Source organism: Chamaea fasciata, unplaced genomic scaffold (assembly GCF_029207755.1).
Source record: "Chamaea fasciata isolate MVZ Bird 193981 ecotype frontalis unplaced genomic scaffold, bChaFas1.0.hap1 SCAF_1, whole genome shotgun sequence".
NCBI lineage: Eukaryota > Metazoa > Chordata > Aves > Passeriformes > Sylviidae > Chamaea > Chamaea fasciata.
In genome coordinates, this window is record NW_027094086.1 from 95672323 (window position 1) to 95690281 (window position 17959).

The following is a 17959-nucleotide window of genomic DNA, read 5'->3' on the forward strand; positions in this document are numbered from 1 at the left end:
CTTGACCTAAGATCTTTTAGTATTAAGATTCTTACGTGGACAGAGCCAAATGAAGGTGTGAACAGTAAAATCACTTTAAGATTTCCCTTGATAATTTTTACTTTCCTCTTTCAGCTGCGAAGCAATATTCCTTGTCATCTCACTGACATTTCCTGTGGACTTCGCTGCAATCAAATGTTAAAATGTGGAATGCACAAATGTAAAAGAATCTGTCATAAAGGAGAGTGTCTTATAGATGAAGAGTGTAAACAGCCATGTATTATTCCAAGGCTGTATTGTAATCATCCATGTATGGCTCCATGTCATCCTTCTTCACCCTGTCCAACAACATCCTGCTCTGCAAAGGTTAGATACCCAAAGAAAATTCCCTGCAAAGTAACAGGTGAATTGTATGGTTTAATTCTCGGCCAGTAACAGTTGTGACGTTTGTATATTGATAGCATGCAATTTTTTCTTTAAACCTAAAATACTGATTCTTTTAAAAATAAAACTATTCATCACTTCTAGTTAGCCATTATTCCACTAAAAAGGGACTTCTAAAATGAATAAATTTATAGCCTTCACACACCTCCGTGGCTATAAAAAGACAAAACTTTAAAAAGCTGCTCACTTGTGTGATATGGCAGGTTGATCTTCAGTGTGAATGTGGAAGAAGAAAGGAGAGTATGATTTGCTCAGAAGCATCCAATACATATCAAAGGTTGGTATGGTAATAATTCTTTCAATTCCTTAGTGGACTTGCTGCTTCACGGTTTGATTAAATTTCAGACTTGACTAAATAGATTTAGTTCACGAGATTTTTCATGTTTTTTTATACTTTGACATATGGTGGTTTTGGAGGGGGGGTTGGTATTTCCCTGAGCTTTCATATCAGCTGTGCTGTAGTAGAACACATTTATTTTTTTACTGTTGTTAGTCTAACTATGGTGGTGTGTCAAAGCTTGACTCTCCCATATGTGGAACTCTGTTTTACCTACACAGAGCAATTAGTTACAGACAAATTTGTCAAGTCCAGATTCAGGCTCCTGAGTTTAGGTAATTGCAGTCCATGTGCAACTTGCTGTCCAAGTTTCCAATCATGTGTGATGTAACCTAGTCAGCAGAGATGATGGATGCTAAAGAGTGATTTGAAGTAATTCTGAAATAGCTAAATTTAGGTTGGAGGGCTTTGGCATCTAAATCTTGGGTTTTAATATGCAAACTGAGCCCTACCCAACTCTATTTATTGCAACATTCTCCAAATCCTATGTCTAAACTTATTTTTCTCTCTCAGAGAGAGCAAGGAATGGACATAGGAAAAGAAGAGAAGTGGGGCTTCGAAACTTCTGAAATGAATATAATAGTAGTAATAATAATAATAATAATAATAATAATAATAATAATAATAAAAGATCTTATTCTGATGCTGTGATTGAAAGGGAATAAAAAAAGTTAATCTAGAGAGTTGGTATGTGACCGAAGTTCTGCTCTGTGTCCTAGTTGTTGGGTGACCAAAGTCTGAGATTCTTCCTGTCTTTCAAAGAAAGCTTCTTAATGATGATTTTATTTGGAAATGGTGTCTGAGGGCTCTTTTTTTATTCTAGCCCAGCTTAGGGTATGCTGCTTGGTTTCTGCTGAACACTGCCCATGTTCAAGTTCTGACAGAAGATAGCTTAGCTTAGGTACTTAATATTACCTAATGAATATAAGGAGAAAAATGTGCTAATTAGAAACAATCAAGAACAGTTGTAATCAATACTAAGTTGAATGCAAGATACATGTACAGAGGTTTGGTATTTTTGGTATTTTCATCACTATGAATATAAATCAGAAGACTGACTCAACTTTGAATTACCAGTTTAAATTGACAAATACTTGTCACTAATGATAAGTTCAGAAGATAACATACAAGTCCAGACTTTTGAAGGCTGTTATTTCTCTGCTGTTCTATAGCTCAGGCAGTGTGAAAACATTCATGCAAGGAAAATGGTTCTTTGAAGCCAATGAGAGTTCTTGCATGTGTAAGGTGAATACATATATATTTATTTCTCTAATCAGAGCCCAAATCGAGAGAAAGGAACTGTTCCGTTTAAAGCAACTGTTTATATCAGTTAAATCAGTTTATATCATATGTGCTTACAAATTTCTCTTGACTCGTGATAGTGATGTGCCACCTAAGTTTGATAACTGCAACAGTTCAGGTGCCTGAAAGATTATTCTGATTTTGTGGAGACAAGTTTGCAGTTTTTCCGTACCTATCACGAAACCAAAACAACAACAAAACTATAAACAATCAAAAAAAACCAAAACCAAAAAACACAACAAAGTAAAGGTCAGCAAATTAGGGGAGTATCCAAGTTTTCTCAGAAATTTTAGAGAAATAATGAAACAGCTTTGGGCTTTGTCAATGAATGTTTGTGAAAGAATGCCCAAGGGAACAGGAAATATCTGTGCTGCTATATCTGTACCTATGGCACAAATGATGATGTCATACCATCTAATGTCCTATTACCTAGCCTTTGGCATCAACTGATCAATATGAAGTGCCTCTCAGTGATTTTTTTGTTTTATGAAGTATGAGTAGCCTCTTTCCTAATAGGTGGTTGATTCTTTGAATGTGATGAAAAACATAAAGAAATAAACATATAGAAACAAACATATTCTTTAATCTGAATGTAACAGAAAATATAGTTCAAGAGGATAAATTTTTATGTGGGATATTTCCATTAAAAATTCCTATATATTTTAGTTACACAAAATTTACCAAGCAAAGGAGACTGGGAAGACTTGTTAAAGGGAATTGGGAAGATTTTTTATAAGGAAGATAGTAATGATCTCAGTAGACATTTTGTCCTTTCCTTGTGGATTATATTAACCATATTTTCCAAGCAAATTTCTGAGTACTTTATAAATTCACTTTACATATTTTAGTTGCACATAGTTAATGAATCAGATAAAATGATAATTAAAGCTATATGGTCAGCTGCAGTTTGTATAATTAGCAAGTGAGGGGATAGAGTATTTGCCTTGCATGATTTCAACTTGCATAAGAAGCATGTCCATTTCTAAGTGTTACTCCTAGTTGAGGGAGATGAGAGTAAACTCTTGATTTACATAACTAGATTAGACTCCTGAAACTTGGTGATGTTAAATTAGAATTCCATTCTATAATCTAATGGGAAAATGACCAGCCTGTCTTACTTCTTCCACCTAGAGGTTAAATCTGTACTCTTGTATACATAAACTTTTCAGAAGTTTGTGTTGCCTCAAATGAAATCCTACCACTCTTTTTTTCAGAATAGCTGCTATATCTATAGCAACTAAGCTAACAGATCTACAGCTTGGGGATTCAGTGGAAATCAGTAGGCTTATTACGAAAAAAGAAATGAAGCAGGCCAGGTAAGGAGATACATGTAGTAACGTATTTGAAGCCTTTGTGTGTACCTGAAGCACAGGTAATATGCAAAATACATAAATATGGTGGTAAGTAAATACTTAGTCTTCCTATGCAGCCTGACTCTACTTCAGCAATACTGCTAAAAGAGTATTTTGCAGTTCCGTGGTGGTTCATGGTTTTGCTTTCATATGGAATGAGTTCTCTGTCATTGGTTGGTTGTTATAATTAAGTGTGGAACAATACAACTGTGGTTTCAGAGTTTTTTTTCTACTCAGCCAACTCATTGGAGTGCCTTTGGATTTTTTTTCAGATTTCTAGACAGGACAGTAGACTTTATCTTCTGTTTCAGCAATCTAGTGTTCCTTTCTGGATTATTGATAGGCCATATTTTCTCCTAGTCATCATCTTACTATTTACAATATTTTGTATTACCCTTTTTTGAAATATTCATGTTTGTATTTCAGTTTGATCAGTGCTTTGGTGTTGTCATCCTGGCTGGCACCACAAACCTGATTTTAATTTTGTGACATAAGTTTTCCTGATGTTCCTTAGGATTGATATAGCTTGTCCTTTTACTTTTGGTATCATTTCTTTATGAAGTTGTCAACTTTCTCCAACGTTCTTCTGTCAGAAACTTGACTGACTGAAGTCTTTGCCTTTGAAGTCCCTAATCTCTGATTTTAGTTTATTTCTATTACAATGTCTACTTTTTTTAATACTGAATTTGATTACTTCAGAGTCAGTCCGTTATGTGTGTTAAAATCTAATATTCCTTTATATTGTGTAAAGTCAAAATAATGACATTTCCCATATAATTGCTTCATGACTTCCTGTATCAAAAGCTAGTGCCAGCATAATTAAGGACTTTTGCTATTGTGTTGTAGTCACTAACACATATCTTTCTGTATGGACAGACATCACCCTTTCCTTGAACAGTTGAAATTACCAGAGATGACTTTGCTTTGTACAAGTCTTTTTTTAATATGATATCTAAACTGGGGTAGGTAGCCTTTATTCAAGGACTGTCAAAGGAAGTATTATCCCTTCTCTCTTTTTGTCTACTGAATACTAGGGCAGGGGGGAAAGAGATGGTGGTACATAAAGTATTTAGTCTGAAATTTCTAGTTTATTGTTAAACTTCAGTATTTTCAAGGTAATGTACAAATCTGCTTCATTCAATTACAATAACAGAATGTTTTCTGTAAGCTGCAAGGGTTTTCTTTCTTTGTTTCACTCTCCTGTCCTGTTTGTAGACATTTTATACTTTAGCTTAGATTCCTTATTAGAGCTTGGGATTTTTTTTGACAAATTTGGTCAGACCTAGAGTAGCTTCTCTAAATTGGCTACATTCCTCTTTTAGTGGAGGAGAAAATAGTTCTTCAAGCAAATGACTTTAAACAGTACCAGGTTGATCTTAAGAGGGCAAGTATATTAGCTTTCTTCTGTCTCCTTCAAGAAAGCCATCAGAAGTTCTGGATCCTGGAACTGTTTGTCTCCAAAGATAATACATGCCACTGAATAAACCAGTTTGAACCAGTTTCCCCTGTAGTTTTGTTTTGTTTGTTTGTTGTTGTTATTTTGGTTTTGTTTTTTGTTTCCTGTTTTTGTTGTGGTTTTGTTTTGGTTTTTTTTAACGTAAGGAACTATTATCAAGAAAATTAATTAACTTACACAGTCTGGGGGAAGAAGTTTGGAAGAACTGCCGCTGACATTCAGGGGAACTCCTGATTCTGCTCCAACATTTTAGTCCCTCAAAGTAAAATTATGAAATACTTTTCAAAGATGAGACAGAAAACTAAAATTCATAACTCTGCTGACACTAGAAATTAGAGGTTCAGTTGAAATACTGATGTTTATGGTTCATCATAATCCTTCATACACCTGTCTTTTTCCTGGCTAGTAATTTTTTCTGATTCATAGGAGGTGACATCTTCCATTGCTGATTTCCAGTCCTTCTTAGCATCCCCTCAATGCTCCTATCAACTTAATTCTTCTCTCAAATGATAAAATTTATCAGTATAACATCTAGTTCAGAAGCTTTTTTCCTCAGTTCCTGTATGACTTTGATAACTGCTGCTCCTGTTCAAGACCTAGAGAAGGGATTGGGTGGTCAAAAATCTTTGATTGTTGCTTGTTTATTTTTAGCTCTGCCTGTTCTAATACAATAAAATATTCTCACACAGTCGTGTTACTTCTTTAGACTGTGATAATGTGACACCAACAAGCTACAGCTTGAAAAGTATGAGTAGCAGCAGTGATTCTAATTGTGATTTTTTTTTTTCATAATTCAGGTTGCAATGTGACGAAGAATGCTTAGCTCTTCAGAGGAACAGGTGGGAAATTAACTTGCTTACTTTTTTTTTAACGGAAGTAGTCTAGGTTTGGAAAGTTAATGCTGCGTGGAGGAGAAATCTTTTTCATCATGACCTAGAGAAAAGATAAATGTCGAGATGGTTCCTGTTACAAAGATCTATATTGAGTGATCAGAAATCTTGCTAGAATAAATGAGTAGTTTCAAATGTACAGACCACATCTTTTGCAAGCTATTCATTTGTATTAGTAACATGTAACTTTATTCTTCGATGACATGTGTAGAAGGTTGGGGGGATTTGTATGAGGGGTTTTATTTTGTTTGCTTATGTTTTTGTTATATTTTGGGGTTTTTTCCTTCTACCCTCAAATTTAGGCGCCTTGCTGAAGCTCTTGAAATAGATGATAATTCTGATCCTTTTAATATCCGTTCTTCTGGACCAAAGTACAGTGACCTTTTAAAAGAAGATGCAAGGTATGTGTTTTAATGATGGCAGGTGTCATAAGTCAGCAGTGTTGAGAGCAAGATGGGAAGTGCGGAACAGTTTCATTTACTCTTCTAAAAATAGCTGTCCTGGCAGTAGATATCAGTTGAGGCAAAGGAGTTGTGCAGTTCTCAAATCCTCCCAACTGAGAACCTGAAATGTGAAATATGCCTGATAGGTTGCTTTTTTTCTGTAATGGGACCAGATTTAGAGTGGCAATGTCATTTTACACCATTCTCACTATGAATCTGTACTTGTACTTCTCACATCTCTACTGCTTTTACTCAGAACCAACTTCCACCTCAGTGCTCCTTGTAGACATTTCAAAACAAAGACAACAGCGATGGCTAAGTAATGAAATATGCTCTCATAGCCTGCTGTTCTTTCCACCAGTCTCATTTATTTTTTTGCTTTACTGCTTTTATTTTAAAAATAAAGAAATGGAATTAAAACACTGGATGCAGAGCAAAGCCTATGTCAATGTGACTGCACAGAGGATTGCTAGACTGAAACATCCTAAAATGTGGCAATGTGAAATCAAGGTAATATCAAAAACATCACACTAGTAAATACTTTGCAATCTGGACTGACAGGGAGGAATCAGAGATATTTTTTAAAAGATGTTTAGATGATGTGTCATCTAAGCGTTTTTTTCTCTCATATGTGTTTGTAGGCATGACATTAGTTTTTACCAGGTCTAATTTTTTTAGAACAGCTTAGTATGTCTTCTTCTTGCCTCTGTATTCTAGTGCTGCATAAATTCCATGGTTTTGTAAGGATCTTTGCTCCTTGAAAATCCTTTATTTGATTTGGTGATATGTTGAGATAAGTGAAAATTTTACATAAGCAACCATTCAGAATTTGAGTACTTAATTTACTTCCAACTGCTGAGCCTCCTGCAAAATAGGAGCTGAATGTTTTCATTGTGGAGCTACTGTTTTATTAGTATTTGCCCTTAAAAGTGTTATTTTCTAAGGACTATTCTCTTAGTTGTGTGTTGAGTATGTTTTGCTTCATCTTTTTTAGAAAACAGAGCACACACTTTCAGTACAGTAAAGAAGTGAAAATTTTGCATCATGTGTGTAGTCTGCTGTGGTTTTTCGGAGTAAAATTCTATCTCTTCTTTCTGCCAGCCACTACCCATAGTGCAGTGTTCATCTTTCATGTACAGAACTGACCAGGATCATGCACTGTACTGCAGATGGTTGAACAGACACTTTAAAAAGTAACCTTAATGCTTCCACACTCCTCCTCTTCTCATTCTTTCAGTGATTTTACTAGTGTTTCCTTTCTAGCCACTTTACACTGGTAACTTACAATAAACTAATACACCAAGGCTACTCTTACTGATTCATAGCTAAAGCAGAAGTTTTTTGTTAGTCTTCAAGTCAATTGCTTTGTACATTTAATTGCTGGATTTCATTTATCTAGTTTTAAAAATAAATTCGTTTCTCTTTATAGTAACATAGCTCTCTTTACAAGAGCAACAATGTGCAATTTGTGAATCTGTGGCTGTATGAATTTTCATCCTTGACTGCTGATGATCTTTCGTCTCAGTAGCCTAGCAAAAGGCTTGGCTTTCCATCAAGATGGCAGGATCCAGAAATTGTATCTGTTACAGTATGTTTTTCAGGTGGCTCAGTATTCTGAATAATTTCTGACAGATTAATTTATTCTTGCTTGAGCACATAACTCCAGTGATGCAGGAGTTAAGGGCTTGTGGCTTTCTGCAGAGCATAAGTTACATACAGAATCTTAGAATGATTGAGAAACACGACAGCTGCCTCACTGTGCATTCAGAGTCACTGCCTCAAGAGTAGCAGCTGCCAAAATCATTACTAGAATGCCATATTATCTTCTTTAGGCAATTAATTGATCTGTGTAGCCGATACATTGTCAAGAGCTGAAAGAAATACACACCTAAAAATGAAGAAAACTTGAGAAGGCTGTAAGAACTCCTGATTTTGAGGTGATTTTTTTGATTACTTCTGTAATCTTTATTACAGAACTCTAAGGCTCCCAAATGCAGTACAACTCCAGGCAATAGGAAGAAAATAAGTGCGTGTAAGCATGCCAAGATAATATGTCTGCTTTGTAGGACGGTGACAGGAGAAGGGAGCACCAGGAAGAGCATGGTGATGCTGCAGCATGCTAATCTTGCTGATGTTTGTCAGGATCTGATAAGGAGTCAAAAGAACTGTCTCCACCATGTAGCTTTACATGAGGAGATACTCTGCTGCCAAGGGGAAACATCTTGTAGCATGAAGATGACTACCAACTGAGCACAGTTTAGGGGATACAGATCTACTGGCTTGACACCTCAGCACTGACCTTTCTAAAAAGCGTCAGAAATACACAGAGTGTAAGCAAATGCTCAGGCTGATCTGTTGACATGAAGTCAGAGGATAGACCAGCACAGGTATCAGTGTCCAATTGGACACTAATGATGTTGAGGCTACTATTTGATGAATTAAAACTACTGGAGAAGGAGAGAACATAGGGAATATCTAGCCACCTGGAGCTACACAAAAGAGAATTTTCTTATTTTGTCACTGGCTGTGCAAGACCCCCCTATATGGACTATGAAAATCTCTGGTTTTATAGACTACTGAAGGGCTTTTTTATTTTTATGTATCCTCCAGTGTGTTAGCTGGTTCCTTAATATGCTTTTAAATATTATATATCACATGCTTGTGGACCTTCTCATTGAATTGTTGATACACTTTTTTTTTTACCTGTCATAATCACTTCACCTTGAAATTTGGGTGTTCACAGTTGGCATTTGGTGTAGTATGTGCTTTCTAACCCTCTGAATCCTGAAGGGTTGGTTGGATTTTTTGTTTGGGAGTTGGGATTTTTTTCAACTTGAAATTACTGCTGTAATATTTTTTCCAAAACCTCATACCACATGGCCTGACTCTGTATTTCACACTGTAGGTGTCTGGGGGTCCCTTTCTTTTTAACTATACCCAGTTCAGGTCCTTTTTCCAATTCTCTCAGTGTTATACTTCTGTCTGCTGAAGACCAAGGAATTCTCATGCAGTGTCTGTGTACTCTTGATAAATCTTGAAGGTTTGTTTACCAGTAATGGGCTAAGTCTAAGTTCCTTGCATCTGATAAAGTGATGTTGGTAGCCAAGCTATTCAATGTTGTTATTTTGCACATTTGTTTGAGACCATTTGTATGGTCTTTTGATGATACATTCACTTCAACATCCAGAACTTTGGTAGGTCATCTTCCAAAGATAGTTGTGCTTGCTTTGGTAGGCACTTCTTGACTGGTTAAATTCTGACATCATTCACAAAGTGGTAACTGTGTTGATATGGAATAGTGCCTGGTTTTTTGAAGGATTACTTACTACTAACCAGCTTTGAGATATGAAATCTTTGGGTAGCCTTTTTTTCCCATGGGGATGGTGGCCTAACAAATAGCAACCTTACTTTTAAAGTTATTTTACATGCTTATTTAAGAACAGAGCACAAAGTTCACCCTTAAGTGACAGACTTGAAATACTGTTATGAAGCTAGTTATTAAAAAATACTTCAAATAAATCATTAGTATTTCACTTCTAGAATGTTTTCTTTGCTTGCAAGTAGCTTTATGCTGCTTCTTGCATTCTTAATAATTTGTTATGCTAGGTGAGCTGAAGACCAAAATCAGTGAGCTTTGTCTCGGAGAAGAACTCCGTTTTTTTTATCCTATCCCCATTTTTGTCTCGTCAAATATTGTAATTAAGTAAATTAATGACAAGTAATTTAAAAATACCAAAATGGCAACTTGAAAATCTACATTATTCATTTGAAAATGTAGAGTTGTATTGTCAGACATTAGAACCATGTCACAGAATTTTATTCTCGGTTCCAGTTCTTGAAGAGGAAATAATTATTTTTGTAATAGTGATGACACACAATCTTTTAATGTGAATGAAGCTTCTGCCTCAGTTAGCTGTGTTCTTTAATTTTGTTCTTGTTGAAATATATTACAAAATTGTACACTCTCTTGCCTTGTTAACCTAGAATGCTGTTCTTGCAGGAGGGATATAAAATTTGTCAGTGACATTGAGAAGGAAATGAGACTGCTTGTGGAAGCTGTGAATAAGGTCAGTATTCATATAGTCTGTATGGATTCTAAGAATTGGTTTCTTTTGGGGGGAGTTTGATATTACTAAACATTTTTAATAGTCATAGTTGTGAGTTGACACTTGATCTGTTTGGGCTCCAATACAGTGCATAATTTATTGCAAAATGAACAAAATTTTTAGGAGACCTAGTAGTTCAGGATCACTTTGGTGCCAAACCTTGCTTAAGGATTCAGGCAGTGCTAGGCTTTAATGCATCAATGGATTATCATCAATTTTTGGATCTCCATTAATAAAATACTGTTAAAGATGATGTTTAAACATTCAGACTTTGAGAAGGAAAGCGTAGGTACTTCTGATCCCTGTAGTGGAACTTGCTCACAAATTTTTTGATACCTTCCTGTATTTGCCAGTGCATGAGGTTGTACTCCTTCTTTTATAAGAAAACCTGGATTCAGCCACAGTATTTGAGAGACTCCAGTATACTTAAACACTCTTGGTGCTCGTCCATCTGTCTAATGTTTTTGCACATTGTTTTCATGATAAAAATGAAAGATGAGTCAGTCAGTCTGTGTCTAGTTGTCAAAGAGGCCCCAGTTGGGTCATCCAGCCCAAGCTCCCAACTCAAGCAGGGCCATCCTAGAGCTCATTGCATGGGATTGCATCCAGACAGTTCTGTAATATCTCCAGTGAGAGAGACTCCACAACCTCTCTGGGCAATCTGTTTCAGTTCTCAGTCGCCTGCACAGTAAAGAAGTGTTTTTCTCATGTTCATGTGAAACTTCCTGTGCAGTTTCTGCCTAAAGCCTCTTTTGCTGTTGGTTGGCGCTATTAAATGGCCAACTATTAAGTTGCCGGGCTTCACCCTCCTGACACTCCATCTTCAGATACTTATTGACAAAAGAAATAATAATAAATAAAATCCAATTTGTCATCTCTTCTTGAGGCACAATATGCCAACTCTCTCAGCTTACCCTCGTGAGATGGTCCAGTCCCCTGTCATCTTTGTAGCCCTCTGCTGGACTTGCTCCAGGAGCTCCATTCCTCTCTTGTACTGAGAAGCCCGGTACTGGACACAGCATTCCAGGTGAGGCCTCATGAAGACTGAGTAGAGGAGCAGGATGGTGACACTCTTCCTAGTGTACCATGTCTTTGGCCTTGTGCCACAAGGGCACATGCTGTCTCACGACAGCTTGTTGCTTACCAGCACCTCAAGAACCTTGTCTGAAGATCTGTTTTCCAGCAGGTCAGCCAATACTGGTGCATGAGGTTCTTCTTCCCTGAGTGCATTTCTCCATACTTGCCTTTAAAGAATTTCAGAAGGTTCTTCTCTGCCCACCCCTCCTGCCTGTTGAGATCCTTTTGAAGGGCTGCACAACCCTCTGGAGTATTGGCCACTCCTCCCAGTTTTGGGTCATCAGTGAACTTGCTGAGGAGGTATCTGCCCCTTCATCCAAGTCATATATGAATAAGTTAAAACAATATTAGAGCCAGTACTGACCACTGGGGAACTGTAGCTGCTAGTTACAGGCCTCCAACTAGACTCTCTGCCACTGACCACAACTCTCTGAGTTCTGTTCTTCAGCCATTTCTCAGTACACCTCACTGTCCACTCATCCAGGTTGCACTTTCTGAGTTAACCTATGAGGATGTCACAGGACACAGTGTCAAAAATCTTCCTGAAATCCATGTATGTGACGTGGAATTTAGGAGTTGAGCTAGAACCTAGATCTCAGTAAGCCTCTCCAGTGGAAAGGCCACTTGGGGAAACTCAAGTGAAGCAGTCAAGCTCAGACATCCACACATGCCACATGGCTAGAATGGCTAGGAGAGGCAGAAGGCCTTGACACCAGGTCAGTTCCAGTAAGTTTATTTCCAGGAGCTGAAGGTAGACTGAGAGCCAAGAGACCAGGCATCTGCTTGTGCCCACTTAAGTATGGGGTTCGGCAGCCAATGACCTTGAGGTATGGGGGCGGAGCAAAGGGCAGGTAAGGTCAGTATTCCCATCACTGGGTCCCACAACCAATGGAGACACAGCCAGGAGAGGAGAAACCAAAGGGCCAGGGGCGTTGTGGGGGGGAGGAACTGGGGCAAACCATGTGTACAAAGCACCACTGGGAAGTTACTCTCTCAGGCTAGGCAGGTAACAATGGTCTATCCTGCCAAGGCCAGACCCTGGGTATTATGTTGAGGGGCTGCAGGGATTCCATACACGTAGACAATATTCAGTGCTCTTGCCTTACCTATCCAGGGGATAGGTAGTTGTTTTATCGTATAATCAGATTGGTTAAGCATGATTTTCCTTTGATGAATCCATACTGACTAATCCTGATAACCATGTCATCCCATGATGACCTTGAGGATTAACCATTCCCATCACCTCTCCAGAGACTGATGTGAGACTGTGTGTTGGTTTTGCATGGCCTGGTTTTTGGTAGTGGTGGGGTGGGGGCCACAGAGGTGACTTCTGTGAGAAGCTGCTAGAAACTTGCACCATGTCCAGCAGAGCCAATCCCTAATGGCTCTGAAGATGGACATGCCACTGGCCAAGGTTGAGCCAATTAGAAATGATGGTAACGCCTCTGTGATAGCATATTTAAGAAGAAATCAAAACAAAGGTGGTGGTGCAGTTTTAATTCCAGCTAGAGAAGAGGAGGAGGTGAGAGCTTGTGAGGGAAACAACATGGAAACACCAAGGTTAGTGGAAGAGGAAGGGGCAGGAGGTGCCTCAGGTGCCAGAGCTGAGATTCCTCTGTGGGCCATGGTGATGGCCATGGTGAAACAGGCAGCCCTGCAGCCCGTGGATTTCCATGTGCAACCCTTATGGGAGGTGCCCATGCCAGAGCAGGTGGATGCTGGAGGAGGCTGTGATCCAGTGGGAGACCTGGTAGAGAGAAGAGGCAGAGAAGAGGCCCCTGCTTCCCAGCTAGAGCAGCCTGTCCTCGGAGGACTGCACCTTGTGGAAGAGTAACCTCAGTTTTGGAAGGACTGTTTGCCCATGGGGAGAATTTACATTGCAGCAGTTCTGTGAGGACTGCTGCTTGTGAGATTGAAACCATGCTGGAGAACTTTGTTGAACTGTGTCCTGTGGAAAAGGACTCTGTGGTCTCACAGGGGAATGACTTCTCTTCCTGAGCCAAGCAGAAGAAAAGCTGGGGTGATGAATTGACCCTCCCTTTACTGTCGATGGAAAGGAGGGAATGTTTGGGAAAAAAGCCCTTAAAAACACCTATTTTACTTCTTACTATCCTGCTCTGATTTTGTTAGTAATAAAATCACTTTCTGTTTCTTAAGCTGAGCCTACTTTGGCCTTGGAGTGTTTTCTTCTTGTCCGTAATTCATGAACTCTTTGTTAAATTTTCTCTCCTCTGCCGAACTGTAGCAGGGGAGGGTGAGTGAGTGGCTTTTCATAGGTACCTGGCATTTGGCCAGTGTCAAACCATGACAGACTGACAGACCTGTAGTTCCTCAGAGTCCTTCTTGCCCTTTAAGAATGACTGAAGTGATGTTGGCTTTCTTTCAGTTTTCATGCACCTCTCCTGACCACTGTGACCTTTCAATGATTGTAAGCAGCCTCGCTATGATGTCCACCAGCTCTCTCAGCACTCATGGATGCATTCTGTCAGGGCCCATGGACCTGTGGATATCAAATTTGCCTAGGTGTTCTCTAACCCCTGTCCTTGACCAACAGAAATTCTTCCTTCCAACATTCGTTTACCCTGGTCTCCTGAGCCAGAGATTCTTGAGGGTTTGTCAAAGAAGACTGATGCAAAGGTGTTCACATACTCAGTCTTCTCTGTGTCCTCCTATAGGGTCCTCCCTCTGTTTGGTAATAGGTCCGCATTTTCCTTAGCTTTCCTTTTGTTATTGTTTATGTATTTGAAGCCCTTCTTTCTGTCCTTGTCATAATTGGCCAGATGTAATTCCAAATGGGCCTTGGCCTCCGTTATCTCATTTCTATTTACTCTTACAAATTATTTATGTTCATTCCAAGTGGCCTGACAGTGCTTGAGTCTCCTATGTATTTACTGCTTGAGTATTAACAGGAGTTCCTAGTTTATTTGTCTCTTGCCTCCTGTGCTCAACTTCTTGTTTATTGGGGTGCAGATTATGTTAATTATACTCAGGTCCCTCCAACCTCAGACACTTGGAAGAAGATGTGTAGAATAGTTTGTTATATATATTGTTTTACCTAAGAATAATTTGCCTAGTGTTGTGTTGCCTGTGGTTATTCTATTTTACATATTGCTTTACACATTACCTTTATCATGCACACATATGCACAGAAGTGTGTACACATATCTTTCTTTATATAATTGCATATACCAAATATATACTTAGACTTATATCAAACCAAGATACGTAATTATATTAAAAAAGTGGCAGCTAGAGGTCTTGAATTTGCAATTAATGACATCAAATATGCCAGAACAAGAAGGAGTACCAGAGAGCTCAAGAGCATCTCCAGTGCAAAACAGCTATTTTAGTTTTCAGTGCAAACCAGCTGTTTGTTAAATAACAGTCGTGCAAAGCAGATAAGTAGTGTCTATTAAGGAGCATCTACATTGCAGAAGAGAAGGAAAATATGAAAACAAACCACATCTCAGCCTGTTCCCTGTCTGACCTAAGGGGAGAATGACCCAGTGTACCCAGCTTTTATCATGATCAGGATGAACCATTTAGGGCCACATTACAGTTGAGTATCTCAAGGATCAGTTCTATACCATCCTACCCATCAGGCTGTAGGGAATTGCTATACCATAAAGATTTGAGAAGTTCCCAGAAAGCTCCCAGAAATCAAGCTGTATTTCAAAAGGGAGGAGATTTCCCAGGGATTGAGGTGAGGCTGACCAGCCTGTAGCTCCATGTGCCCTCCTGGCCTGTCATGAAGCTAAAGTGACAGCATGTGTGGAGGTCAGAGACTCTATTTTCCTTCAAAATTGTGGCATATGGGGTGTAAAAGGGAATATTTCCCGTGCACTGTAAAGTTAACTTGCCCTTGTACTCAGTTATTCTTCCATAACTTTTCTTTTTATTTCTGTGAAAGACGCAGAGGCTCTTTTCTCTCTTGTGATAGTCATGTTTCATCTTGCAACCCACAGGTTTATGTCGCTAAAGATTGAATTAACATGTGTGACAGGGCATTATGCAGGGAGACTTATTTTAGTTGTTCTTCTGCCATGATCCTCAAGCCCTCTTTATTCTTGAGTCTGTGTTTGGTTGTTTATTATAATTCCTAAATTTCTCTGGCTAAATATGTGGCTTGTTTTCTTTGTTTCCAGATGTAGAATGTTCATGTGGTTCTGCCACAGTACTATGTCTTTCAAACTGATTACTGTTACTTAGGCTTACACATTTTGCTTCTGCTTTTTTTTTTTCCTTGCATTTTACCTTAGGAGATGCCTACTTCAGCTTAACTGGATAAGTGAGTAATAAAAAGGGTTTTGATACTCAGAAGTCTTAGCATTAATATGATTCAGCTCAGTCTATTATATATGACTTTGCTTGCCTCATAAGCATCTTTGCCCTAGACTCACCAATATGTACTCTGTCTAGCATAGCAGAGTTTTCATGGTTGATATGGTAAGCAGAAAAGACAGAGGACACGTATATCCAGCTCTGTCTTCATAGGGATAAGAATGGTGATGTTTTGCAGAGCATGGAACCATCACCACTTTTTTTAAAAGCAAGCATACTAGTCATAAATAGGTATAGACTCTTCAGAGTTCTTCAAACTCTTATATCTATGCTGGAAGTGTTGTAATAGCTGGGAAGTTCATTACTGTTAATTGCAAAGTAAAGATAATATTCTGTCAGCCTGTGATTACCCTGAAGACTTATGGTTGACCGCAGTTTCTGGTCCAGTTACTATTTGTAACTTAGCAATTTCATAATCTAAGAGACAGATATTAATCCTCTATTTTCAGGATAGCTGCATTGTACCCCTGGTGACTTGTTCTATTACATGTGGTGGTTTTTACATTAATTTTGGTGGCTGACCTTTTGTAAATCCACACTGATTATTTCCAGGGACCTTTCTCCTCCATGTAGCTAAAGACAGATTTGAGTTCCAGCTAATCAGCCAATAGTTCTTAGGTTGTTTGTGTTTGTTTGTTCATTTGTTTGTTTGCGTATAGTTGCAACAATTACCTTTCTCTAGTCATTGGGTTCCTACCCCATTCTTAAAATCTTTCCGAGGTGATGGAGAAGTAGGATATCATCCTGATCTCTCAGTGACCTTAAATGCACTGTTGGCAGTCCTAGGAACTTACATAGGTTGGGATTTCTCTAGAAGTTTCTGACTCAAACTTACTCTACTACAGATAGTTTGTGTTCCCCTTGAGTCCTTTCTGTTGACCCAGAGACCTAGAAGACTTCATTGAATGAAGGCAAATGAAGATAATGAAGGCAAAAGCTGAAACAGTGTCCTATATCTGTGAAAGCAGACTGAAGCACTGACTGACTCATCCTTATATGCATTTGTTGTTACAAATTGATCCAACCTGTTACGGACATGGGCTCATAGCACCCTGCTTTTTTGTTTGTTCTTTTACTGATCATATAACAATCAGTGTTGAATCGAACATTATCAGTCTTTGTTAACTGATTAAAACTAGAACTTTGGGGGTTTATTTAATAAAGAATCTACTGCTGCCATTACATGAGGAACTTGCAGATGAATAGCTACTTTGGTAGAAGGAAGTGATTGATGAATTTGACATCTTTGTAGCTATCTGCAGTATGTGAATTGTGAAGCCAATCTGCAAAATAAAATTGGATCTGTTGTGAACTTGGCAGATAATTTTGAAGAATACAAATTCTGATAAAAATAATTTTGTATTGTTTTTTGGGATCTAAATAGAATATCTGTAATCAGGATTTGTATTTCAAACTTAAAAGATACCCCTATGTGGGTGTGTGTACACTTTAAGGTGATGGAAACAATAGAGAATACAAAATTTAATTTTGTGGAATTCATATTTTCAGGTGAACTTTCTGTCAATACTGAGGTCTTGGCAATTTACGGTATTGATTTTATCATAGCAGCAAAATTTTAGAGGTAGAAACACTTTTTTTTCATTGTTTTCTTCCCTCTGGCTCTCCTGAAGGAAATCTTCACCTTTTTTTTTTTTTCTTTTCCTTCTTTCTTAAACTCTTCTGTTGAATTCAGGGCAAGCATACAAAGAAGAGTCATTGTTACCCACCAATGAACAGAGATCACCGCAGAATCATCCATGAATTAGCTCAGGTTTATGGCATTGAAAGTGTGAGCTATGACAACGAACCAAAGCGCAATGTTGTTATCACTGCAGTGAAGTATGTAATTCATTGTTATTTTCAAATCTTTACATTATTGTTTAAATAATTGGATGGGTTTTAATCACTTATCAGAAGGAATTTATTTACAATGCAATTTGCAAAATGTACTAATTTCCGGTAGAAAAGTGCTTAAGGCAGTTTTTGAATTAATAGTTTCATGGGCACATTTACTCAAGTAAATCTTCAGAGAAGAAAACACCATTAGAAGTAAAAAAGCTAAGAAAATATTTTGCAAGATTGTTTTCCATTCATCTTAGTAGTAACTTTTTGTCATCAGCTAGAATTGATAGAGGTATCAAAAATAATGTATGTAATAAAATTTTGTGAAAACTAATTGTTGGATTGCGAAATTATACTTGAATTTACACCATCTTTGAAAAAGTCTGGTTA

At 38.1% G+C, this 17959-nt stretch overlaps 1 protein-coding gene across 2 annotated transcripts in view; it reads left to right on the forward strand.

Annotated features, from left to right (window-relative positions):
- The window catches only part of NFX1 (nuclear transcription factor, X-box binding 1), a 72721-nt gene that overhangs the window by 45607 nt on the left and 9155 nt on the right, over positions 1 to 17959 (forward strand). The window contains exons 16-22 of one of the 2 annotated variants that reach the window (XM_066190097.1): positions 115 to 345; positions 627 to 700; positions 3277 to 3378; positions 5668 to 5709; positions 6063 to 6161; positions 10204 to 10270; positions 17421 to 17566. In XM_066190097.1, the coding sequence (XP_066046194.1) occupies positions 115 to 345; positions 627 to 700; positions 3277 to 3378; positions 5668 to 5709; positions 6063 to 6161; positions 10204 to 10270; positions 17421 to 17566 (761 nt within the window). Of the gene's footprint in view, positions 1 to 114; positions 346 to 626; positions 701 to 3276; positions 3379 to 5667; positions 5710 to 6062; positions 6162 to 10203; positions 10271 to 13097; positions 13497 to 17420; positions 17567 to 17959 lie in introns of those variants that run through there. The other variant, XM_066190106.1, reaches the window with a different exon arrangement.